Here is a 26,726-nt window from a genome sequence, read left to right as displayed (position 1 = left end):
AGTCAATGGCTGTGTTCGAGAGCATCAAAACCGTGATGTGTCATGGGAAAATTGTGCCATCTAGCGTCCATAAGATCTAATTGTCAAATCAGCAAAAGTTTCACAACTTTTATTTTTAACTCAACAGTGTTTCCTAATGGGGGCAGGTATCCTAGCGGTTGGGCCAGTAACCGAAAGGTCGCTGGTTCGAATACATGAACCGACAAGGTGAAAAACCTGCTGATGTGCCCTTGAGCAAGGCACTTAACCCTAACTTGCTCCAGGGGTGACGTACTATGGCTGACCCTGTATAACACCACATTTCTCTGCAGCTATCCTGTGTATGTGACCAAAAAAAAATAGAATGTGGGATGTAACCGTAAAATACACTAGCTCGTAACCCCATCCCAAAACACCATTTAAATCTTTAAATAGAGAAAAGCTGCATCATAAACACATAAGTGGCTTTTATATGGGGGAGTCTGCCCTGCCCTTTAAAGGTTAGCAATTAAGATAAATAACATTGGAATCCTTTTGTTACTGTTGAATTTATTTACAGCTGAAATCAGTGGAATAAGCTATACCTTGTGCAACGAGTTATTGGAATTCATAAACATCTTGCAAAAACAAAACAATATTCATTCTAAAATAATAGTTCATTAAAAAAATGCATTTCAAATGACCAATTCAATACACTGTACTTCATATCAATATATTCTTAAAGCATTACAGACTGGTATGACATGGAAATATCATCATAACACTGTTAAATACTAATAACAAACAATATCTAGATGTTATGAAAAGGATAATTAATAAAATAAGCCACTTATCTTTTAAATTAAATAAAAAGTCAACTGATGTGGCAAAGATGCCAGAAGCAAGCTTAGGCACAATGTCAGTAAAACCACACTCACTACCACATTTTTTAAAATAAAAAAACTAAGCGAAACTACAAAAGCATAAGACTGTCTGAGGCGATTGAGTATAGTTGAGTGAAATGGCATTGGCTGGGTACTGTACAGTGCTTTTAGTGAAAGTGAGTTAAATATAATGAGCTTGGTGGTTTTCGCCAAAGCAAGGGACTCATGAGACATCAAAACCACCATTTCTATCTCATGACATCACTGAGAAGCAGACGACAACAGGGCATCATATGACAAACCACCCAGAAAATTTAAAAAATAAGTGACCCTCGAGGCGAGGTGGGTGGAAATGCTCAGTTTGGTGCTTTAATTGAGACGAGGTGGGGGGAGCAGGTATAGGGTCAGGTAAAACATCAGGGTTCAGGGAATATGGGGGATATAGTTCTATAGCTCATCCTCCATCTTTTCCGTCTTGGTGTTCCATAGAAGCTGAGGAGGCTTAGGAGACAGAGGAGGGTAGTAGACCTGCTACTGGCCAACAGGGGGCAGGGGTATCAGAATCCAGACGGCGTCAGGACGTTCATGTCACGGGGTTTGAGTTTGTGTGGGCGGGTCTGGAGAGGTCTGTTGCCCTCGATGCCGCTGATCTCGATCTTGGGGGGGTTGAACTTGGCAGGGTCGTCCGCCATGAGGTTGACCTGGGTCTTGATGCCCTCCATGGTGTTAGACTTCTGCACGCCAAAGTATGACTGTAGTGTGAAGCCTGAGGGAGAGCAGAAGAGACAAGGATGTTAATGCACCTGACAAAAAGGTATAGCATCAGCAAAGCAAAAACTGCAACATCCATTACATTTCAAGTTATTTTTAGAAGCCGAAATGCTGACTTGACCATGACTATAGAAGACTATTATTCACACATTCTATCTTGGGAACACAAAGTCTATTCTAAGATCCCTTGTCATTTTATTTATTTTTTTACAAAGAAAGCACAGCCAACAGTCCTAATTATAGAAACTCCTGAGGGACTGATTTCTCACCTGTGTTGGTTTCTGAACCGGGGTCAGTAGTGGACTTCTGTACTACTGGGCGTGAAGTTCCAAAGAAGCTCCACCTCTCCCCTCCTGCTCCACCCCCTCCCTCGTTGCCTCCCATTTCTGGGCTGAGATTAGGACTACCGAGCTCCGGGGCAGCGAGAAATGGTGCAAGACTCTGGCTGTTGAACCAGCTCCTGCATGCCCACACACAACAAAGCTATTAGAGACATGGAATAATTGTACCTAATGTGCCATCTGAAAATATTATTCATATTTGAATCTAGTGTTCATTCAGAGGGGAGTGGACTTCTATTCTACTACAGAATCTATTACCAAAATAGCCAAAAATAGCCATTTGATGCATACCTGCGGTTGAGTATCGGTGAGGCGTGGGGGCTGACGCTGGGGGTAACACAGGGGGTGACAGACGGGGTGCCGGAAGGGGTGCCACAAGGGGTGGATTGAGCTGATGTTGTAAGCCTGTCCTCCTTGAAGTCCCCACTTGGCATTTTCAGCTTCTGCAGAGACAAAGAGGTAGAAAGATGCAGCTTAGAAATGCAGCCCATGAGGGAGCGAGAGGCATTTGTTTTGCATGGTAAACCCACACATGCACAGACAGCAATGCAAATGACAAGACCCAGAGCAAGATTGTGACATTGAGGCATGACTATAAAACACACAAACCAAAGACCAGTTTGGCCTGTTTCCCCCAATCAACATTTGTTTTTGCATCAAACTAAGGATCTTTGGAAACTGTTGACCGCAGTCAGTGGGATAGATCTTAGGGGGGGCCACCAAAGAGAAGATTATCTGGCTGGCCACCAGGCTACACAAAGTCCATTGGACCGGCACCCAGATGAATGGCCTAAGACCCCTCTCTATGCAGGAATCCCATTCTTGTCAGTCCAAAATTAGATGATCACTGCATGTCATTTTCATTATACATAAGCGTATAACTCAGAGGCATCAATCCAGGGAGTGTTTTTCCCAGGCCAAACAATAGACAGGCAGACCACACCTGTCCTGCATCCACCAACACAAAGTCAATACCTGTCACCAAACATCCCCTATATAATCCATAGCAGAGTAACCCTACCCAAATAAGGTTTCCCAGCTAGGTACCAATATTCCCAGAAGACTCAGATAGCCTAGTCTTCGATCTAGAGAGTTTCCCAGCTAATGAAATCCATAGAACCATGATAGGCTAGTGAAAAAGCGATGCTACATTCCTTCTGGGAATATCAGGATGAATATCCCATACTTCTGTGTGTACTATGCTCCTGCATTCTGTTCACTGTTGCAATCCTTGCTCTTCGAGTTCTGCTCACTGTAGTGCTGATCATCCGAATGTGGCTTATACACTGTCCCCTCTTGGTTTTCTCTTGCTCCTAACAGTCTATCTAGAGGTTTCCTCTAGGGTGTCAGCACCAGACCTAAACATCTTTGGAACCATGCCCTTCGAAACCAAATCTGGTGTTCAGCACAGCACCAGCCGGTTGGTCGGGGACCACATTTTGATGTCATACAACCAATTAGCCCTTGATCATGACTCTGTTCCATTACATTACAGAAGAGTCATTGGAAGAAGGCATCTGCTGTATTGGGAAGTTTAAGAGCCCCGGCGCTGGGTCTGAACAGTAACACACATCGCTTGTGGTATGGTTTTGGAAGCATAAGGACCTTCTCTTTAATTTCAGTGAGAAACAAATTTCAAATAAACAAAACGTTAAATTGATACACACCTTTATAGGGTTAGTGTTCCCACACAGCCATATCTCCAAGTTACAGCACTTGTTTCCGGAAGACAGAGGGACCACCTGTACTAATTTGCTATCTAGCATGCTCCGAACACCTGTGTGCAATGTTCCCTCTAAGCTGCGCAGGGAAGCACGAGATTGAACTTCACCCAACTTTCTAGAGTTTTCCCCGTTAGTTAAAAAACTCTCAACGTTTCCCTTTACTGTGGTAACTGTGATTGAATCAATGCAATATTAGCCACTTTCAATGCAACATACCGAAACCAAATGAACTATGCAAGACTTAGTTTGAAAAACTAACTAAGCAAGAGATTTTGTTGTAAGCAGAACTCATCAGAGTTGGATTCTATTGCATTGACAGGCACGACTCAGGCCCGTACTCTAAACAGACCGGTGCGCCATAACCAATCAGAGCTGCAGTAGGCCTATATGCAAATAGACCATTGCCATATATGGATCTGTGTCATTCACATTGAACTGGACTGTTTTTACAGCATGAGCAGTCGTGAGTAGATGTGCTTGTTTTGAGATCAAAGCGAGAGCTACATGTAGCAACGTGTGCACATTTGTTCATATCCTTTGTTAGTGAGTTATTAGCCCAGTTATAGATAATTTGTAGTCAGCAATGGGGGAGTGATTGCTTCCTACAAGAGCAGAAAACTTGTGCACTTCTAGACACGAGTCAGGTAAAGAACCTTTTTTTGTCTTAAAAGGGGCAGTGTTGTATTTTGAGACAGGCTTGAATAAGCTATGTAGCCAATAGGCAGAGGGTAGCATAATTTGCCTGATTCTCTGTAATAATGGTATGGGGATAATGATTCATTTTATTTTGTAAAGTGGTTTCTTGCATCAAACACCATCAACATTTTGAGTCACCTCCTTATCTGAAGGACAATTGGATAAACAGGTTAATGTCAAGCCCTGTTTCAAAAGTCTCATGGAATGTAGGCCTAGATTGAACACCACACATTGGCTGCTACTGTAGGCTGAATGATAGAACAGCTATTTCCATGTTAAAATGTTATGGGATGCATTTTCTCCATTATTTTTGATGGTAGGCCTACATTATGAACAAAAAGCCACAGTAGCCTACTTGACCACTGTTAAAACTAACTTAGTGTTCACATTAAAACGTGCGCCGGAAGTTGCACAGAATTTTCACAACGTTCAAGATTGCGCTCAGCAGACCTGAAATTTGCTCAGTGACCAAAAACATTTTGGGGAACATTGCCTGTGTGTAACGAAAGAAGACCGCCAGAAACGTGTTGTCACTGAAAAATACTTTGGCTGCAACTGTGATAAAGCCGGTTAAAACAGTGTACGTGTGCATTTTGCATTTGTGAAATTATTTTGATGTGAAATTAAAGTAAAGGGCTTTATGTTTGTAGAACCGTATCGCAATTGAGAATCGATTCACGTTTCGCTGGAATATTTGGCTGTCAGACAGTTCACCTCTGAAAATAACATAAGGTCATTGGACCTTAAGGAGTAACGGTACTAGAGCCCCACAGTGGAGGTTTCATAATACCCATAAAACCTAGCGGTCAAACAGGTAAATGGTTCCAAACGTTTTTCCAACATAAATGTTTCTTATTTTTGAAACACTTAAAATAAAGTCTGTGTTTCATGTAAGCTTACCCTTGTGTGACGTTTTAATAATGTAAATCTCTCTCAGACAAAGTTACTTTTATCAATACAGCACCTTCGGAAAGGATTCAGACCACTTTACTTTTTCCACATTTTGTTAGGTTACAGCCTTATTCTAAATTGATTAAATTGTTTTTTCACCCTCATCAATCTACACACAATACCCCATAATGACAGAGCACTTTTTTTGTTTACATTTATAAAATAAATACAAAATGAAATATCACATTTACATAAGTATTCAGACCCTTTACTCAGTACTTTGTTGAAACACCTTTGGCAGTGATTACAGCCTCGAGTCTTCCCGGGTTTGACGCTACAAGCTTGGCACACCTGTATTTGGGGAGTTTCTCCCATTCTTCTTTGCAGATCCTCTCAAGTTTTGTTAGGTTGTATGGGGAGCATTGCTGCACAGCTATTTTCAGGTCTCTTCAGAGATGTTAAATCGGGTTCAAGTCCAGGCTCTGGCTGGGCCACTCAAGGACATTGAGACTTGTCCCGAAGCCACTCCTGCGTTGTCTTGGCTGTGTGCCTAGGGTCGTTGTCCTGTTGGAAGGTGAACCTTCGCCCCAGTCTGGGGTCCTGAGCGTTTTGGAGCAGGTTTTCATCAAGGATCTCTCTGTACTTTGCCTCGATCCTGACTAGTCTCCCAGTCCCTGCCGCTGAAAAACATCCCTACAGCATGATGCTGCTGCCACCATGCTTCACCGTAGGGATGGTGCCAGGTTTCCTCCACGCTTGGTATTCAGGCCAAAGGGTTTAATCTTGGTTTCATCAGACCAGAGAATCTTGTTTCTCATGGTCTGAGAGTCTTTAGGTGCCTTTTGGCAAACTCCAAGTGGGCTGTCATGTGCCTTTTTACTAAGGAGTGGCTTCCGTCTGGCCACTCTACCATAAAGGCCTGAATGGTGGAGTGCTGCACCGATGGTTGCCCTTCTGGAAGGTTCTCCCATCTTCACAGAGGAACTCTAGAGCTCTGTCAGAGTGACCATCGGGTTCTTGGTAACCTCCCTGACCAAGGCCCTTCTCCCCCGATTGCTCAGTTTGGCCAGGCGGCCAGCTCTAGGAAGAGTCTTGGTGGTTCCAAACTTCTTCCATTTAAGAATGAAGGAGGCCACTGTGTTTTAGGGGACCTTCAATGCTGGACATTTTTTGGTTTCCCAGATCTGTGCCTCGACACAATCCTGTCTCTGAGCTCAACGGACAATTCCTTCGACCTCATGGCTTGGTTTCTGCTCTGACATGCACTGTCAACTGTGGGACCTTACATAGACAGGTGTTTGCCTTTCCAAATCATGTCCAATCAATTGAATTTACCACAGGTGGACTCCAATCAAGTTGTAGAAACATCTCAAGGATGATCAATGGATACAGGATGCACCTGAGCACAATTTCGAGTCTCATTGTTTTAATACATTTCTAAAAATGTCAAAAAACCTGTTTTCGCTTTGTCATTATTGGGTATTGTGTGTAGTTTGCTGAGGAAATGTTTTTATTTAATCAATTTTAGATTAAGGCTGTAATGTAACAAAATGTGGAAAAAGTCAAGGGGTCTGAATACTTTCCGAAGGCACTATGTTCGGCTCTATTTACTCTCAAATTTGAAAATGCTAATTAGCATCAAAGTAGACATCATGCAATTCTACAAATCACTGCAAGCTCCTGCAGGTCATCTCTAGCTGACATCTTTGCGCACAGGTATTGTGTCAATTTAAAACTTGCACAATACAGTTCACAGAAATATAAATTGAAAGAAATGTAGCTAAAGTATTCATTACTGCATTTAGCCAACATTAGATAGTTAATCCAGAGATTCTTACCTTTGCCTCGATTCGGCAGTCTCGCCCAGATGATCATGGCATTTGTATTTCTTTATCATAGCCACATTAGCATTTCATTTTTGGGGGGGCCAATATATTGATAAAAGTCACCTTGTCATAGAGAGATTTACACAGTTATCAAAACGTCATGCCAGGGTAAGCCTAAACGAAACACAGCCCTTATTCTAAGTGTTTCTAAAATGAATGGTGGAAAAACGATTGGAACCATTTCCTTGTTTAACCGCTAGGTTTTATAACTCATACTATGGTACTCTATGTTAGGCTCCTTAAGAGTACATCTTGGGCTAACAACCAATGTACCAGTCAAATACCCACAAAGAGGGAGGGGCAGGTTTGACATTGGGTTACCCCTCTCCCCAGTAGAGGCTACCTGGACATTGCTAATCTATATCTTAGGTTAAAAATTCCAGGAGAAGTTAATGCACGTTGCTTGACCTGTATGGAGAATGGGAAAAAGGAGCAAAGTGTATCTGTATTATTGATGTTTGATGAGTATTTACCACCCTATGTAAAGTTGGGATATATAAGATACGCCGTAAGAGCGTTTGTGCAAATCCCGATGCAATGCAAGAAGTGTAAAAAGTTTTGCCGTTTGTCAAGTGTTTGCAGACAGAAGGAATATGTTATTTAAGAGTCTGTGAATGTAAAATGTTGCAATTGTGGTGGGGATCATATTTCCGAATTCCCTGAGTGCCCTGTTAGGGTGAAAGAGGTTGAGGTGTCAAGGATTAGGGCTGTACAGCAAATCTCCTATGTGGAGGCAGTGAAGAGAGTTGAAGGGGCAAGAGGCCACAGTTCTAAAAAAGATATGGCGGTGAATGCACCACAACTAGTTGCAAATGCTATACGTCAATCAAGTGATCTGGATATTTATTGTGAAGAAGGTGGATTTTGTAGCGTTTATAGCCACAGTTATTAATTGTACTGCACAAGTGTCCAAGAAGTTGGACATCATTATATCTGGGCCTCCAAGACTTAATGGCAGAAGCACTGCAAGGACTACTGTCCCAGGAAATGTCCCGCCATCACATGATACTTCTGAACCTGTGTAGGGACCTGATTATAACAGAAAAGCAGGCTGATTTAGTTTAAATGACATTTTGTTATTGATAGTTTGTATGGAATTTGTTATTCATTTTTTTGCCCCGCATTTTTTCCTTTTCGGATCTTTGTTATCCACCTGTACAGTAGGTGGTGGAATGCACGTACAATTGTTGCAAATGCCATTATACCAAAGAAGAAGAGGCTACCTACATAAATCCCTGACCAAATGACATTGATAGAGCACACCTTATTTTTTTGTAAAGCGGTGTCAATTTGCCAACCTGTGTTTCACTAACAGTCTAAGCCAGGGTTTCTCAAACTCGGTCCTAGGGGCACGTTTTGGTTTTTGCCCTAGCACTACTACACAGCTGATTCAAATAATCAAAGCTTCTTCTTCTTCAGTGGGGTTTATCGGCGGTTGGCATCCAACGTTATTGTGCCATACCGCCACCTATTGTACTGGAGTGTGGGCCAGAGACAGTGAGAAACTAAATCCTACCTGCCAGCCCCGTTGCTCTTAAAAAAGATAACAAAATATTTGAGACTATATCTAATGACGTTCTACTCAATATACTCTTTAAACTAAATTCCTGTATCCCCTTCTCCCTCATACTAGATCTCATCCTCTCTCTTCCCCTCTGATACATTTACATTTGTCATTTAGCAGACACTTATCCAGAGCGACTTACAGTTAGTGAGTGCATACATTATTTTATTTTTCATACTGGCCCGTGATACTGCCCACACTGTAGCAATACATGCTCCACGGTCTCTGTTTCCTGGCAATAATCACACTTTCCTGTTGGATGCTTTCCTATCACATTTAAGGTCTTATTCAACTGGCTGTGTCCCACCCTTAATCTTGTAAAAATAGCCTCCTCTCTTCTGTCCCTTCCTGCCATCCTCCCCTCCCGAACTTTCCTCTGTACTTGAAATAAATGCCTTCCCTTAGTATCTCTATTCCACTGCTCCAGCCATCTCTGCACCATCACTGTCCATATCAGGCTTTTCCCCTCTGCCTTGCTCATTGAAACTACAACATCAACATCCCCACTAATAAGTGCTTGTTTAGCCAGTACATCAACTGCCTCATTCCCCTCCACCCCCACATGGGCTGGGACCCAAGTAAATATTATCTGTATACCCATCTGTCTAATCCTGCCATAGGTTTGTAGCACCTCATAAAGCAGGTATTGCCTGCTATGTGAGCTAAAGGACTGGAGACTCATTAACACTGCACATGAATCAGAGCAAATAACTACTCTGTCTTAACTTCCTCCACCCACTGCAAGGCCAACAGTATGGCCATCAGCTCCACCGTATATACAGCCAGATGATCTGCAATACGTTTCCTGACTTCCACCCCACATTCATGTGCTACAAATGCTGACCCAGTACGTCCTGTCCTTGGATCTTTTGAACCATCTGTGTAAATGGCCACAAAATCCAGATACACAGTATCCAGATGTCTCTTAAACAAATCAGATGGATCAACACTCTCCCTATCTTTCTATAGTCTCTCCAACACTTCTAGATCAACTACTGGAGGCAGGAGTAGCCATGGTGGATATACAGGAATAGCTACCGTTGGTCTAAACTCCCTTCCATACAGTCCCATCTCCTTCGCCTGCGTATTACCCACCCACCTAAAGCTTGTGTTCTGTCTTCGCTCATGTTCCCAGAATGCCTGTAAAATTCCTTTCGCAGGATGAGACACCCCATGTCCCTGTAGGTTGACCCAATAATTCATTGCCAGCTGCTGTCTCCTAATCTACAATGGCATATCCCCCATCTCCACCTGTAATGCAGCCACTGGGGACGTCCAAAACGCCCCACTACATATTCTGAGTCCTTGCCCCTATATGAAAGCCTTTCCAATGAGGTCCGGGCTGCCGAACCATATGCTATACTGCCATAGTCTATTACAGATCGGATCAATGCAACATACATGGTCCTCAATGAGGAATGCCCAGCCCCCCACTCCTTCACCGTCAGACAGCGCATCACATTTAGCACCTTCTTACACTTTCCCACCACTCTCTCAATGTGTTCTGCCCAGGTCAAAGTATCCCCCAAAGAACCTGAAGGCCCCCACGATCTCCAAGTTTCTCCCATATAACCTCAAGTATACCTCATCCCCCACCTTCCTCCTGGTAAAGAACACTGTCTGAGTTCACTACAGAGAACCTGAATCCCCAAGGCTCTACCTCATCAATTGCTTCATGTACCTTCCTGACTATGTATGGCACATTTCTTCCCCTCTTCCATAAGGCCCCATCATCTTCAAATAACGACCTCCCAATTTCCGGCTGTATCTGAGAGTAAACATCATTGATCATGGAAGTCTCCCGAGTGGCGCAGTGGTCTAAGGCCACTAGAGATCCTGGTTCGAATCCAGGCTCTGTCGTAGCCGGCCGCGACCGGGAGACCCATGGGGCGGTGCACAATTGGCCCAGGGTAGGGGAGAGAATGGCCGGCAGGGATGTAGCTCAGTTGGTAGAGCATGGCGTCTGCAACGCCAGGGTTGTGGGTTCGTTTCCCACGGGGGCCAGTATGAAAAAAATAATGTATGCACTAACTTTAAGTCGCTCTGGATAAGAGCGTCTGCTAAATGACTAAAATGTAATGTAAATGTAATGATTGAGAACAACAGAGGACTAGTCACGCTCCCCTGTGGAGTACCGATAGCTGCCTGATAGACCTTCCAAACAAAGCTTGATGATGAGTTGGTTATTTGAATCAGCTGGGTAGTGCTAGGGAAATAACAAAAACGTTCACCCAGGGCCAAGTTTTGGAAACCCGGTCTAAGCAGTGCGCCGGGCAATTGGCCATTTCCCGAAACATAGCCTAGCTAGCAAACGTGTAACGTTACAGGCCAAGTCTAATTATTTGTTCGGCTTGACAAATCTTTTTGAGTTGGCTAATTAACTAAACGACAACTTAGCTAGCTAGTCAACTCCCTAAAGTTACCAATGGTAACGTTAGTGTAATGTTTCTTTGACGACAACCACACAAACATAGCAAACTAGTAGCTAACGTTAGCTAACTCTGTGATGTTGTTTTTATAGCACTACTTTGCTTTATCTTGGCCAGGTCGCAGTTGTAAATGAGAACTTGTTCTCAACTGGCTTACCTGGTTAAATAAAGGTGAAATAAAAAACTAGCCCAGTGAAAAAGCGGAAATGGCATGGGCCAGACAGGCAGAAACTGGCTCTACTAGCCTGAGCAGCGATTAACGTCGGCTAACTAAAAAAGCTGAAACTAACGTTAACGATATATGAACGATTTTAGCGTTATTTAACATACAATGACTACAAAAATAAATAACGTTACTTTGCTGGCTTGATAAAGATACCGGCAAAAGAAACGTAAACAGAGGTGCACTTTGTGCTAGCTAGCTACGTTGACATTACGTAAGGTCGGTTAGCTAACTAGCCAACTGTTAGGCCTCGACAAACAGCAGGACATGGCCAACGAAAAATACATAGATCTGATCAAATACCTTTTCATGGGAAGATTTCTTTGACTCTCCAGGCCAATCCACTTTCTCATTTTATCCATTATTCGTTGTTTTTCAAGTGTAATAAACAAATACAGCACGGAAGTACAATGTATATTGGTAGCTACGAACCGAAAAATGGCCTCATTCCCCCTTTGTTACAGGCTTTCTGATTGGCTGTTTTAGGAAAAAGTGGGCTCGTCCCATTTAAGTGTGTTGCCTGGCAACATGCACAGCACAAATAACACTCAAATTTAGAACAGACAGTACTTTAATACAGCAGGGAACAGACAGCATTACGTAATTACCCCCATAGAACCCTGAAAATCGAATCGAGAACCTGGCAGTAAATCAGATTATCTAAAAACAAATCTATCAACAAAGAAAATAGCCCTGCTTTGTATGGGTGACAATTTCTATATCCAGTATTATTTTCAGAAACTTTAGTAGTGGTGTTTGTTTTACACAAAGGGTAACATTTCTATAAAGCTATTGAGCTACTATATGTGGTGATGAAAATGAGTCCACCATATGTGGATATCATTCACCTATAAAATAATGTGATTATGAGTATAGTACAAACATCTCTGTGTCCTGTTGAACATGAGTGGATACATTAATTAATATGTGTAACAGGGTTGGTTATGCCTCCACTTTCCACTTCAGAAATATATATTTGTATATTTGTATATTCAGATTGGTTGGTTGGAAGCAGAGGAGGGAACATGCCCCAATCCATATCAACAGGGCTGCAGTAGATAGAGTCAGCAATTTTAAGGACTTGATATGGACCAACAAAACCACCACTCTTGTCAAGAGGGCGCAACAGCGCCTCTACTTCCTAAGATGGCTGAAGAAATTTGTCAAGCCACCCTGGGTACTCTCCAAATACTACCTTTGCACCATCGAGATTGTCCTGACCGGTTGTATCACGACCTGGTATGGGAATTGCTCCGTCCACAACCGCAAGGCCCTCCAGCCGGTGGTGAAGACAGCCCAGTACATCACTGGGACCATGCTCCCACCCATCCAGTACATCACTGGGACCGTGCTCCCACCCATCCAGAACATCCACTCGAAACGGTGCCTGAGGAAGTCCCACAGCATCATCAAGGACCCCACACAGCCCAGCCACGAGCTGTTCACTCCCTTATCGTCGTGCAGACGGTATTGGAGTATGAGGTCTGATACCAACAGGCTCAGAGACAGTTTCTATCTACAAGCCATCAGACTGCTGAACACTTGAACTGGACTGACCACCTGCACTGACTCTCCGCACCTTAACACACATTAACTCACTCACGCACACAACCACACACACACACATCACAACTGCTGCTACCAAACTCTTATTTATTATTACTAAATACTGCACAATTTTAAACACTTGCCCCCCCAATCCCCAAAATATTGTACTATAAATTGTGCCTTCCTACTGAGACATTTACTTTATGTTTATATTATTATATATTATTATTTCTTATTGTTGTTGCATTGTCGGGAAGGAACCACAAGTTAAAATGTTGTTGGACAGTGTATGTCATGTGTATCCTGTACATACGACTAATAAAACTTGAAATGTGAATTTACATGTCAATAAGGTTTAATGTCCTTGGCCATGCTTGGAAATTCTTCCCAGTCTGATATTTACGCAGGTTATCATTTCTCATCATGAATCATGTTCTGGAGGCAGCTCTGCAGAGTGGTCACTAGCTGGCACAGCCACAAAGTCATAACAATCTGATTTTAAACCTACCCCATAACTTTAAGCCTAACCTTAGCCACACTGCTAACCCTAATGCCTAACCCTAACCTTAAATTAAGACAAAAAGCACATTTTCGTTTTCATGAATTTTGACAATAAAGTCAATTTTGACTGCAGCTGGCCTATCCAAGGGGATATCGCTCAGTTCTGCCTCTAGGACAAGACCCATGACAATAAACGTCAACTTGCGATATTTACATGAAAGTGGTAATTCATGTTCTTAAACACGATTCTATTTACGTATGTGTACAAGTTCAGTATGTTCATATGCATAGGTGGTGCATGCAATAGGCTCATTAGAGGAAGCTTAGCATATTTGTAACATATGCATATTCAAGAATAGCATGCAATCAGTTGGCTGTATTCCATCCTAAATGTAAACAACACCTTTGGACAGTCTCATTGGCCCCGTAAGGGGTGGGACAGTTGCCTTAGGAAATGGGCTAATCATACACCACAGAGACAACAACTGCACAGGCAGCCGCACACACATACACACACAAAAACATGCACACACGCAAGCACACGCGCACACATACACTGGCGACACGTTGCACCTGCATGAACAATATCTGTTTACAAATAAAAAAATCAGGCTATTGCCCAGTGGCCTATTTAGAGCTAATCTACCAACTGGACTCTCATGTGAGGTCAATTCAGGATGACTGTCTAGCCCACCACCCACTGGTCTGATTCACATTCCAATCTACTGGACAAGACCCATATCTGTATCCTATCTCAAATGAATATCAAGGCATGCTGATGCACGCAAAAGCATGAGGGTTGCATCTCTATGATACTCAACTCTCATGAAGAAAGAAAATAAGACACAAGCACATCTGGGTGGGATAAAAAAAAGCAGTAGCTTGGTCATTCCACCAATTCGGTGACTTTTGAGAAGTGTAACTTTTTATTTCACCTAATTTTAACATAATGACCACATGATCAACTTCATAAAAAACATGTTTTCCCGTCTCAAGAGGTAAAATAAAAAAATGGACTATAGTAAGTGCCTAAGATCTTCAGACAGCACAGTGTCCAATTCCACTGCTACGTAGACTACACACAGGTGTACAGTACATTATAACCAAGGCTGACACATCTTCCCTGTCAACCTTGTCCAACTGTCTGGAAGAAGGTAAAATCTTGGATGCAGAACAACTTCCTCCAACTCAACAGCAGCAAGACAGAGGCTATGCTGATATTCACCCTCCAGCAGATTACCAACTCCTGCAGCACCATCTGACCTGCCATAGACGGACACATCATTCCCCTCTCCTCAGTCATCACCAACCTGGGTGTGAAATTCGACCCTTTTCTCTCGTAATGCCCACATTAGTCACGTCTGTAAAACGTCATTCTCCCGCCTAAGACACTCTCTCACCACTTCTGATGCAGAAAAGCTTATCCATGCATTCTTTTTCTCCAGAATTGATTATGGGAATGCAGCACTTGGGGGCCTGCCTGCAAACTCAATTAATAAATTACAGCTCATTCAAAACAGTGCTGCAAGGATTCTGACACACACAACAAAAAGTCTGCCCACATCACCCCCAACCTTGCTGACCTCCATTGGCTTCCTGTCCCTCAAAGAATTGACTTAAACATTCGCCTCCTGGTCTACAAAGCCCTAAATGGCATCGGACCTGCCTACCTGTCAGATCTATACTTTCCCCCTATGAACCGCCACGCACGCCAAACTACTTCATGCACCCAGAATCCGGCTCAGAACAATGGGGGACTGTTCCTTTTCCTCCCATGCACCACGCCGTTGGAACGCCATTCCTGACAATCTCAGGGCAGTTCAGACTGTTGGGGCTTAAGTCTCATCGTTATTGGCTGGCCTACCCTTCCTCCTAGACTTTGATTGTTGTTGTTTTTATATATATTTTTTTACTTTTTACCCCCTTTTCTCCCCAATTGGCAGTTACAGTCTTGTCCCATCGCTGCAACTCCTGCACGGACTCGGGAGAGGCGAAGGTCGAGAGCCATGCATCCTCCGAAACATGACCCCCTCCAAGCCGCACTGCTTCTTGACACACTGCCCGCTTAACCCGGAAGCCAGACGCACCAATGTGTCGGAGGAAACACTGTACCGCTGGCGACCGAAGTCAGCGTGCATGCACCCGGCCGCCACAAGGAGTCGCTAGAGCGCGATGGGACAAGGACATCCCAGCCGGCCAAACGCTCCCCTAACCCGGACGACGCTGGGCCAATTGTGCGCCGCCTCATGGGTCTCCTGGTCGGGGCCGGATGCGACACAGCCCGGGATCGAACCCGGATCTGTAGTGACGCCTCTAGCACTCCGATGCAGTGCCTTAGACCGCTGCGCAACTCGGGAGGCCCTGAATGTTGCTTTTATGATATGGTTATATATACAGTACCACTCAAAGGTTTGGACACACCTACTCAATCCAGGGTTTTTCTTTATTTTTACTATTTTCTACATTGCAGAATAAAAGTGATGACATCAAAACTATGAAATAACACATATGGAATCATGTAGTAACCAAAAAAGTGTTAAACAAATCAAAATATATTTTATATTTGAGATTCTTCAAAGTAGCCACCCTTTGCCTTGATGACATCTTTGCACACTTGGCATTCTCTCAACCAGCTTCATGAGGAATGCTTTTCCAACAGTCTTGAAGGAGTTCCCACATATGCTGAACACTTGTTGGCTGCTTTTCCTTCACTCTGCGGTCCAACTCATCCCAAACCATCTCAATTGGGTTGAGGTCAGGTGATTGTGGAGGCCAGGTCATCTGATGCAGCACTCCATCACTCTCATTGGTCAAATAGCCCTTACACAGCCTGGAGGTGAGTTTGGGGTCATTGTCCTGTTGAAAAACAAATGATAGTCCCACTAAGCCCAAACCAGATGGGATGGCGTATCTCTGCAGAATGCTGTGGTAGCAATGCTGGTTAAGTGTGCCTTGAATTCTAAATAAATCACAGACAGTGTCACCAGCAAAGCACCCCCACACCATCACACCTCCTCCTCCATGCTTCAAGGTGGGAACCACACATGCAGAGATCATCCGTTGGTTGGAACCAAAAATCTCAAATTTGGACTCATCAGACCAAAGGACAGATTTCCACCGGTCTAATGTCCATGAACTTATCCTCTGCAGCAGAGTTACCTCTGGGTCTTCCTTTCCTGTGGCGGTCCTCATGAGAGCCAGTTTCATCATAGCGCTTGATAGTTTTTGTGACTGCACTTGAAGAAACTTTCAAAGTACTTTTTCCAGATTGACTGACCTTCATGTCTTAAAGTAATGATGGACTGTCTTTTCTCTTTGCTTATTTGAGCTGTTCTTGCCAAATAGGGCTATCTTCTGTATACCACCCCTACCTTGTCACAACACAACTGATTGGCTCAAACACATTAAGAAGGAAAGAAATTCCACAAATTAACTTTTAACAAGGCACACCTGTTAATTCAAATGCATTCCAGGTGACTACCTCATGAAGCTGGTTGAGAGAATGCCAAAAGTGTGTAAAGCTGTCATCAAGGCAAAAATCCAGAAAATCACATTGTATGATTTGTAAGTAATTAATTTGCATTTTATTGCATGACATAAGTATTTGATCACCTACCAACCAGTAAGAATTCCGTCTCTCACAGACCTGTTCGTTTTTCTTTAAGAAGCCCTCCTGTTCTCCACTCATTACCTGTATTAACTGCACCTGTTTGAACTCATTACCTGTATAAAAGACACCTGTCCACACACTCAATCAAACAGACTCCAACCTCTCCACAATGGCCACGACCAGAGAGCTGTGTAAGGACATCAGGGATTAAATTGTAGACCTGCACAAGGCTGGGATGGGCTACAGGACAATAGGCAAGCAGCTTGGTGAGAAGGCAACAACTGTTGGCGCAATTATTAGAAAATGGAAGAAGTTCAAGATGACGGTCAATCACCCTCGGTCTGGGGCTCCATGCAAGATCTCATCTCGTGGGGCATCAATGATCATGAGGAAGGTGAGGGATCAGCCCAGAACTACACGGCAGGACCTGGTCAATGACCTGAAGAGAGCTGGGACCACAGTCTCAAAGAAAACCATTAGAAACACACTACGCCGTCATGGATTAAAATCCTGCAGCGCACGCAAGGTCCCCCTGCTCAAGCCAGCGCATGTCCAGGCCCGTCTGAAGTTTGCCAATGACCATCTGGATGATCCAGAGGAGGAATGGGAGAAGGTCATGTGGTCTGATGAGACAAAAATAGAGCTTTGTGGTCTAAACTCCACTCGCCGTGTTTGGAGGAAGAAGAAGGATGAGTACAACCCCAAGAACACCATCCCAACCATGAAGCATGGAGATGGAAACATCATTCTTTGGGGATGCTTTTCTGCAAAGGGGACAGGACGACTGCACCATATTGAGGGGAGGATGGATGGGGCCATGTATCGCGAGATCTTGGCCAACAACCTCCTTCCCTCAGTAAGAGCATTGAAGATGGGTCGTGGCTGGGTCTTCCAGCATGACAACGACTCGAAACACACAGCCAGGGCAACTAAGAAGTGGCTCCGTAAGAAGCATCTCAAGGTCCTGGAGTGGCCTAGCCAGTCTCCAGACCTGAACCCAATAGAAAATCTTTGGAGGGAGCTGAAAGTCTGTATTGCCCAGCAACAAGGTCTGTATGGAGGAGTGGGCCAAAATCCCTGCTGCAGTTTGTGCAAACCTGGTCAAGAACTACAGGAAACGTATGATCTCTGTAATTGCAAACAAAGGTTTCTGTACCAAATATTAAGTTCAGCTTTTCTGATGTATCAAATACTTATGTCATGCAATAAAATGCAAATTAATTACTTAAAAATCATACAATGTGATTTTCTGGATTTTTGTTTTAGATTCCGTCTCTCACAGTTGAAGTGTACCTATGCTAAAAATTACAGACCTCTACATGCTTTGTAAGTAGGAAAACCTGCAAAATCGGCAGTGTATCAAATACTTGTTCTCCCCACTGTATATAATATATTTTGATTTGTTTAACACTTTTTTGATTACTACATGATTCCATATGTGTTATTTCATAGTTTTGATGTCTTCACTATTATTATACAATGTAGAAAATAGTAAAAATAAAGGAAAACCCTGGAATGAGTAGGTGTTTCCAAACCTTTGACTGGTACTGTATATAGTTGTATTTTATTTTATATTTTATTATATGCACTTGTATAATGAAAAGGGCTTTAGAAATGTAATACATTATTATTATTATTATTAATATTATTATTAAGTGCCAGACAATGTAACAGGGTTGACGATTTTATCTTAAATCAGCCATAAATCCCCTTGTGACATGGGGAATAGAAGCTTATTGTGTACAACAGAGAGTGGCAATTGAATGCAAGCTTCACAAATTATTTTGTATTGTTAAAACAAGCTAGCCTGTCTTTCTATGGGTAACAGGGTTGACGTGTTATGCTCGATCTGCTCAGTTTTCCACCACAGTACAACCAGCTCACCTGCTTTTACACTAAGATTTGACTATTAGATGTTCAATGTTTTTTAGATAAAAATATTTTAAAAGGAATAGTTTCATCATATGAAATCGAGAGTTCAGTTCATGTAACAGGGTTGACCATAACATGAGGATTAGATGTAAATGAATCACTAATCACATTATATAAATAATAATCTTCAGAAAGGACTTTGTCAAAGCAACAAAATAACTAGGGCTTTACAATGATGGTGAAATGTTGGGGTTAAGTGGGTGACAATCTACCTAGAAGGTCCAGAAGGTACATGGAGGGGCATGTCAAAATGCAGAATTTTGGCACTTTAGGAAGTTTTTATTTAAAAAAAGATTTATTGAAGTCTCCATGTGGTCTATATTAAAGGGCACAATTTCTTTTTAAAATATCAAAGGGTTGCAAAAAGCACTCTGTTCGTGGAACGACCCAGTGAGCTATGCATGTTTCTAGTCCGTCCCCCTGATAAGCTCATCGCAGATCAGTGCCTACAGGCAACCATCCAGTCCCTGTCATACTCACAGGCATCGGCCCCACAGTCAGGCGATGGAAGTGGGTGTCCTCAGCAGAGAGACCCTTGTGGGGGGTGTAGCCAGCTTCTGTCAGCCCTGCCTGGAGCTCAAACCTCTGGAGGCTCTCCTGGGTTTGCTCTGAAGGACCAAGGATGGGCTCACAGTGAGGAGTAGGACAGACATTATGGTGTACTAGTCTAGCATAATCGAATACAATGATATCATGTAATCCCATCCCATTGTGGAATATATGTAATTCCTCTATAGTACAGTAACTATAACATCTATTCCAATAGTTCCATATTGTATGAGAAGAATGACAATGTGATTGTGTTTGTTTTCCTACTTACTGATCATGAGTGTGTTCATGAGAGAGGAGGCTTTGGCCTTTACCACAGGGACAGGGGGCTTGACCGGTGCTGCTGCTGCCGCATCAAACTGACCGGACGAGAAGGTCAGTGTCTTCCCAGTCTCACTCTCTTCCTCCTGGACACAACAACAGGCTAATGGGTTTCATATTAACACCATAGTATGTGCTTAATGCAGAGGTCACTCTCCCAGCAACGGTTCATTAAACTCTACAGACAATAGTGATAATCTCGGCCAGGTTGGACATTGAATGTTACAGTTGAATTTATAAACTTCAATACTGTATGTAGTAACAGAGTAGAAAATTCAGCCAAAGCAAAATAATAAATAAATCAGCATCTTAGCATAAGCATGTTTTCACAAATGCTTGAAACATTTGATTATGCTTTGTTTGATTATGCTTTTTTAAAACCAGTTAAAAGTAACTAAATGTAATCTACGTAATCCCCAAAAGTAATTATTTATCATGAGAGGGCCATCAAAAATAACTAGTCATGCTGCATACTCCAAGAAAGGATCAAATCTTACCTTTCAGGTAAAAATAGTTATATATTGCTGAGATGTAGTCACTTTTGAGGACACAAACTCAAGTACACAGTACAAACATGATACAAATATGACATATTTTATGACATATTTCCTATTAAAAACGGTATGAATAAGGCTTGAAATGACTTATATGCTTTCTAAATATAGCATAATCAACAAAACAAGTAACTATACGATTTAACCTTGCTTATAACTGTAAAATACATATTTGTGTCTTTAGTATTAGAGAAAATGTGCATATTTTCTAAAGATCTCTCTTGATCAAAATGTCTGCCCCCACCACTGTGAAAGTCAGACAGAGCTCTAACTTGGCTTCCTGAACTCGTTAGGAACTTGCGTTTCATCTCCTATTAATATTGTCTGTCTATGACAAACAGAAAGTGTTTTTTTGTTTAAAATCTATGAATCTATGAAAAAGGAACACCTACAGTGGGGAAACAAGTATTTGATACACTGCCGATTTTGCAGGTTTTCCTACTTACAAAGTATGTAGAGGTCTGTAATTTTTTGCATAGGTACACTTCAACTGTGAGAGACGGAATCTAAAATCAAAAATCCAGAAAATCACATTGTATGATTTTTAAGTAATTAATTTGCATTTTATTGCATGACATAAGTATTTGATCACCTACCAACCAGTAAGAATTCCGACTCTCACAGACCTGTTAGTTTTTCTTTAAGAAGCCCTCCTGTTCTCCACTCATTACCTGTATTAACTGCACCTGTTTGAACTTGTTACCTGTATAAAAGACACCTGTCCACACACTCAATCAAACAGACTCCAACCTCTCCACAATGGCCAAGACCAGAGAGCTGTGTAAGGACATCAGGGATAAAATTGTAGACCTGCACAAGGCTGGGATGGGCTACAGGACAATAGGCAAGCAGCTTGGTGAGAAGGCAACAACTGTTGGCGCAATTATTAGAAAATGGAAGAAGTTCAAGATGACGGTCAATCACCCTCGGTCTGGGGCTCCATGCAAGATCTCACCTCATGGGGCATCAATGATCATGAGGAAGGTGAGGGATCAGCCCAGAACTACACGGCAGGACCTGGTCAATGACCTGAAGAGAGCTGGGACCACAGTCTCAAAGAAAACCATTAGTAACACACTACGCCGTCATGGATTAAAATCCTGCAGCGCACGCAAGGTCCCCCTGCTCAAGCCAGCGCATGTCCAGGCCCGTCTGAAGTTTGCCAATGACCATCTGGATGATCCAGAGGAGGAATGGGAGAAGGTCATGTGGTCTGATGAGACAAAAATAGAGCTTTGTGGTCTAAACTCCACTCGCCGTGTTTGGAGGAAGAAGAAGGATGAGTACAACCCCAAGAACACCATCCCAACCGTGAAGCATGGAGGTGGAAACATCATTCTTTGGGGATGCTTTTCTGCAAAGGGGACAGGACGACTGCACCGTATTGAGGGGAGGATGGATGGGGCCATGTATCGCGAGATCTTGGCCAACAACCTCCTTCCCTCAGTAAGAGCATTGAAGATGGGTCGTGGCTGGGTCTTCCAGCATGACAATGACCCAAAACACACAGCCAGGGCAACTAAGGAGTGGCTCCGTAAGAAGCATCTCAAGGTCCTGGAGTGGCCTAGCCAGTCTCCAGACCTGAACCCAATAGAACATCTTTGGAGGGAGCTGAAAGTCCGTATTGCCCAGCGACAGCCCCGAAACCTGAAGGATCTGGAGAAGGTCTGTATGGAGGAGTGGGCCAAAATTCCTGCTGCAGTGTGTGCAAACCTGGTCAAGACCTACAGGAAACGTCTGACCTCTGTAATTGCAAACAAAGGTTTCTGTACCAAATATTAAGTTCTGCTTTTCTGATGTATCAAATACTTATGTCATGCAATAAAATGCAAATTAATTACTTAAAAATCATACAATGTGATTTTCTGGATTTTTGTTTTAGATTCCGTCTCTCACAGTTGAAGTGTACCTATGATAAAAATTACAGACCTCTACATGCTTTGTAAGTAGGAAAACCTGCAAAATCGGCAGTGTATCAAATACTTGTTCTCCCCACTGTATGTGAGAATGCTGTTCATTGACTATAGCTCAGCGTTCAACACACAACGCTCATCACTAAGCTAAGGACCCTAGGACTAAATACCTCCCTCTGGATCCTGGACTTCCTGACGGGCTGCCCCCAGGTGGTAAGGGTAGGCAACAACACATCTGCCACGCTGATCCTCAACACGAGGGCCCCTCAGGTGTGCGTGCTTAGTCCCCTCCTGTACTACCTGTTCACCCATGACTGCGTGGCCAAGCACAACTCCAACACCATCATTAAGTTTGCTGACGACACAACAGTGGTAGGCCTGATCACCGACAACGATGAGACAGTCTATAGGGAGGAGGTCAGAGACCTGGCAGTGTGGTACCAGGTCAACAACCTCTCCCTCATTGTGAGCAAGACAAATGAGCTGATCGTGGACTACAGGAAAAGGAGGGCCGAACAGCCCCCCATTAACATCGACGGGGCTGTAATGGAGCGTGGTCGAGAGTTTCAAGTTCCTTGGTGTCCACATCACCAACAAACTATCATGGTCCAAACACACCAAGACAGTCGTGAAGAGGGCACGACAACACCTTTTCCCCCTAAGGAGACTGAAAAGATTTGGCCTGGGTCCCCAGATCCTCAAAAACTTCTACAGCTGCACCATCGAGAGCATCCTGACCGGTTGCATCACCGCCTGGTATGGCAACTGCTCGGCATCCGCTACTCGCTGTTTATTATCACTTTACCCATACCTACATGTACAAATTACCTTGACTAACCTGTAGCCCCGCACATTGACTCGGTACCGGTACCCTCTGTATATAGCCTCGTTATTGTTATTTTATTGTGTTACTTTTAATTTAATTTTGTAACTTTAGTTTATTTAGTAAATATTTTCTTAACTCTATTTCTTGAACTGCATTGTTGGTTAAGGGCTTGTAAGTGAGCATTTCACGGTAAGGTCTACACCTGTTGTATTCGGCGCATGTGACAAATACAATTTGATTTGATTTATTTTAGATTACTTTGATCAAGTTGGCTATAAATCGATTTCTGAATGTGCTCTCCTGCTGCGCTACGATGTAAGGATTGCAGGCATGTGCTTTGTCAGTGGCTGTGACATAGGGTTCAGCCAGGAGCTGGACAGTTGGAAGAGTGAATTAAAGGATAGGAAGGACATCCCAGCTTCAAGTGGTGTCAGATTTCACATCCTACATCACACAGGCGGAAAATATATACTCCTGTGTCTGTGAGAACCAGGGCTACCGCTCATTCTCAAAGCAAGCCATTTCGATCTACGTGTCCACAGATCGATTTATAAGATAAAATGTCGGTTAGAACCAGTACCAGAACCACGTAGGTTCCCTTAACGGGGCACTTTCCATCTAAGAGCACAATAGATCCCATTCAGATCAAACAGGCCTGGCCTTGTAAGGACATATTTAGGTGGTGCACCTCAGCAATCCTCTTGAACTTCCTCTGTGGGATGAGAGGGTCCTTCCAGGGGTTGTTGACAATCATGTCAGTGGGAGGGGAGTGCATGGGTGCGTCCAGGGCCTCGTCATAGCTGAAGGCTCGTCGGGACATACCAATAGGGGATGAGAACCCCCCAAAGAATCCCCCAGATACACCAGACTCCAGTGCTGGATTTGGAGACAACAGCAATAGAAACATTAGAGAGGCTTTGAAGCCACCAGTCAGCCATATTGGCACTCCCCAGTAGGAGCAGTCCTCCATAGGAATGAATGAAATTCTGCAGTATTTCAATTAATGTTTCAAGGACAAAATTACATATATTTAAGTATTATTTAGTTGTAGTGGGGTCAGTACATTAGTACTCTCTAAAATAAATACTTTAAGGAAAATGTTTGTATATATTATTTCATATTGTTTTATGTTTAGCTCACACAATATAATTTTAAAGTATGCATTAAGTTGTCTGTAATAGAATAAACGTGTCAAAAACTAATGTAGGCATTTATAAAAGCATTTCTATAGCTTCCAAAATATTTTTTACAACGGAGGAGTACCAAGATGGCTGCACGTTGGCTTCAATACAGCACCCCCTGTCAGTCATCCAGGGTTTATACACATCATTGTGTGTTTCACATGTGATCCTTGAAGGAGGATGTTCATCATGTATTACCTGGTATATCACCCTGCCTGGATCCCATTCTGCAGTAAGTTGGACCAGGTTATCTATGAGAATCAAGGTGACTGTGGAGATCTTGACCGGCTTCCTAACCTGCAGAGTTCAGCAAAAAAAAACATCAGTAGATAATCACGGGGCAGAGATCCATAACGTGTCTCAGAGTAGGAGTGCTGATCTAGGATCAGTTTAGTATTTTAGATAATAATGAATAAAATTATCATAGATCAGCACTGCTCCTCAGACGTTTTGTGGATAAGGCCCTGATACAACAACAAAAAATGCTTTACGAATAACGTTTTGTGATGTGATGCTAAAATGAAAGAGGTTCAGCTCACTAATATTGAGTTTGCTATATGTTTGTTTTGGGAAGAGCACACTGTCTTGGGATGCATTCCAACCTCGCAGAATAGACCTGAGTCTGGTTACCAGAAGCCTAAGTTACAAAAGGTCACTACCTTAGAGAGTCATGTTGATGGAAGACAAGAAGTCTCACACATATGCCACACCACTATGTGTCTATGTCACAATACTATGCTACTATGTCCACACCAGATTGAGATAATATTAAGCAAGTATCTACACTGTAAAAGAGAACTGTAAAATATTCCGTAATTCTGGGCATTTGCAACAATATTTTACTCTAAAATGTTTTACTGCAGCATACTGTAAATTATGTGCATTGTGGGAAAATGTTGTGGGCGGAGAAATAATCGCTGTATTTCTAATATTACTGTAATTCCACTCCACAGAATACAGTACTGTACCGTATCTTTGGAGCACCAAAAACCTTTTGACCACTAGTGGGTGCATGGTATTGTTGTTTCTGGCTCATTAACATATTTTGTGACGTGTCTTGTAAGAGGCTATATTTGTTGCACCTGTGAATGAGAATACTGTACCACTTTAACTCCTATGTGGTTATAGTGCCCCATCAATTTGTATAGGGGACAGATTGGAGTGGCAGCAAGTCTTGAACCTTAAATGGTTGAGCATTTTTCTGTGTCCTTTTGGTCTGTTTTGCCCTGTAGTCACTGCCCGTTTTGAAGCCTTTGTTAAGGCCTCTAGAAGTGCAAGTGATATAAAACACAAACTAGTAATTTATGTAATGTGCAAACACTTTACCTAGCGGCCAATCTACTTGCACCAATCCTTTGCAATTATAGTAAAATACTGTGAAATACAAACCCCTCCCCTCAATGAATTTCATTCTTCATTCATCAATTCATGCATTAATTCATTAATTAATTCATTCCGATTAAGGTAGCATTTACTTTGGTGGATTATAATGCAGTAAATGTTACGTTATTGTACTGTGTGTCATTACACAGCACTTGCTTTGACACCGTATTTATATTACAGTAGGTGTACTGTAAAATGAAATAAATAATTTTACTTGCCACTGAGCTGCCTGTAAGCTACTGTGAAATTGCACCTGGGCTTTCATTTCCATGTTATCTACCACCAATCTTATCAACAGATCAGTAACATATGCTACTCTTTTAACCCCATTACCAAGATTCTATATCGTGAGAATGCTGAGTCAGTGGAGAGCATCTACCAACAGTAGGCTTATATCATTGTAAACTATACTGTCTAAAAGGTAAGGAATCCAGAGGCAGTAGGCTAACGGGAGCTAAAAAGCCACGTCTTTGCAGAACAAGAGAAACATGCGATTGTCTCGGTTGTGAAAGTCAAGACACCTTTACTGAAATTGACGTCAGCAGTAGCATGTGCCAGCTGGACAGTGAATTGCAAAAAGACAACGTGAAAGGCAGTATGGTAATGGTATGAAATTAATAGGAATACCCACGCCATAAAAATATCAATATTGTTATACCATGAATATTACAATTACAATAAAACATTATCATCGTTGTTGTTAATGTATTATTGCAGTTGCTGAATTAGTAAAATAGTAGGCTATCACAAATAAATATTTACAACCTTTATCCACGTGACGCAATCAAAGAACATGTATTGCTCATAATGATAGGCTAAGTAAAATAAAACCATGACTAGATGCGGTTACATGAATCAGGATTTTTCCCCTCAACTTTGATGACAATATAGCCTACCTGCTCTGCCTCAATAAAGTCCACTCGCTGTCGCTACTCTGCTGCGTTAGACCCGATTTTTGTAATTTTGGTGAATCATCCATGACTTTTGGACAGGGGACGCAAATAAACACGTGCAGAGACAAGTGTCACACCAATGTGCAGA

General features: G+C 42.6%; 1 protein-coding gene across 1 annotated transcript; it reads right to left on the bottom strand.

The window, feature by feature from the left end:
* Positions 1 to 508: 508 nt before the first annotated feature.
* LOC121545360 (putative monooxygenase p33MONOX) lies at positions 509 to 26,726 on the bottom strand. The gene is made up of 8 exons (XM_045208172.1): positions 26,582 to 26,726; positions 24,501 to 24,599; positions 23,810 to 23,997; positions 19,779 to 19,914; positions 19,439 to 19,566; positions 2,246 to 2,397; positions 1,883 to 2,073; positions 509 to 1,608 (listed from the first exon to the last, which is right to left on the bottom strand). The coding sequence occupies exons 2-8, from the start codon at positions 24,526 to 24,528 to the stop codon at positions 1,400 to 1,402; spliced, it is 1,032 nt and encodes a 343-aa protein (XP_045064107.1). The 5' UTR covers positions 24,529 to 24,599; positions 26,582 to 26,726; the 3' UTR covers positions 509 to 1,399.

Source organism: Coregonus clupeaformis, chromosome 3 (genome assembly GCF_020615455.1).
Source record: "Coregonus clupeaformis isolate EN_2021a chromosome 3, ASM2061545v1, whole genome shotgun sequence".
In the NCBI taxonomy this organism is placed as follows: Eukaryota; Metazoa; Chordata; class Actinopteri; order Salmoniformes; family Salmonidae; genus Coregonus; species Coregonus clupeaformis.
Note: the sequence above shows the minus strand (reverse complement) of the source record. Positions and strands in the feature narration are given on the sequence as shown.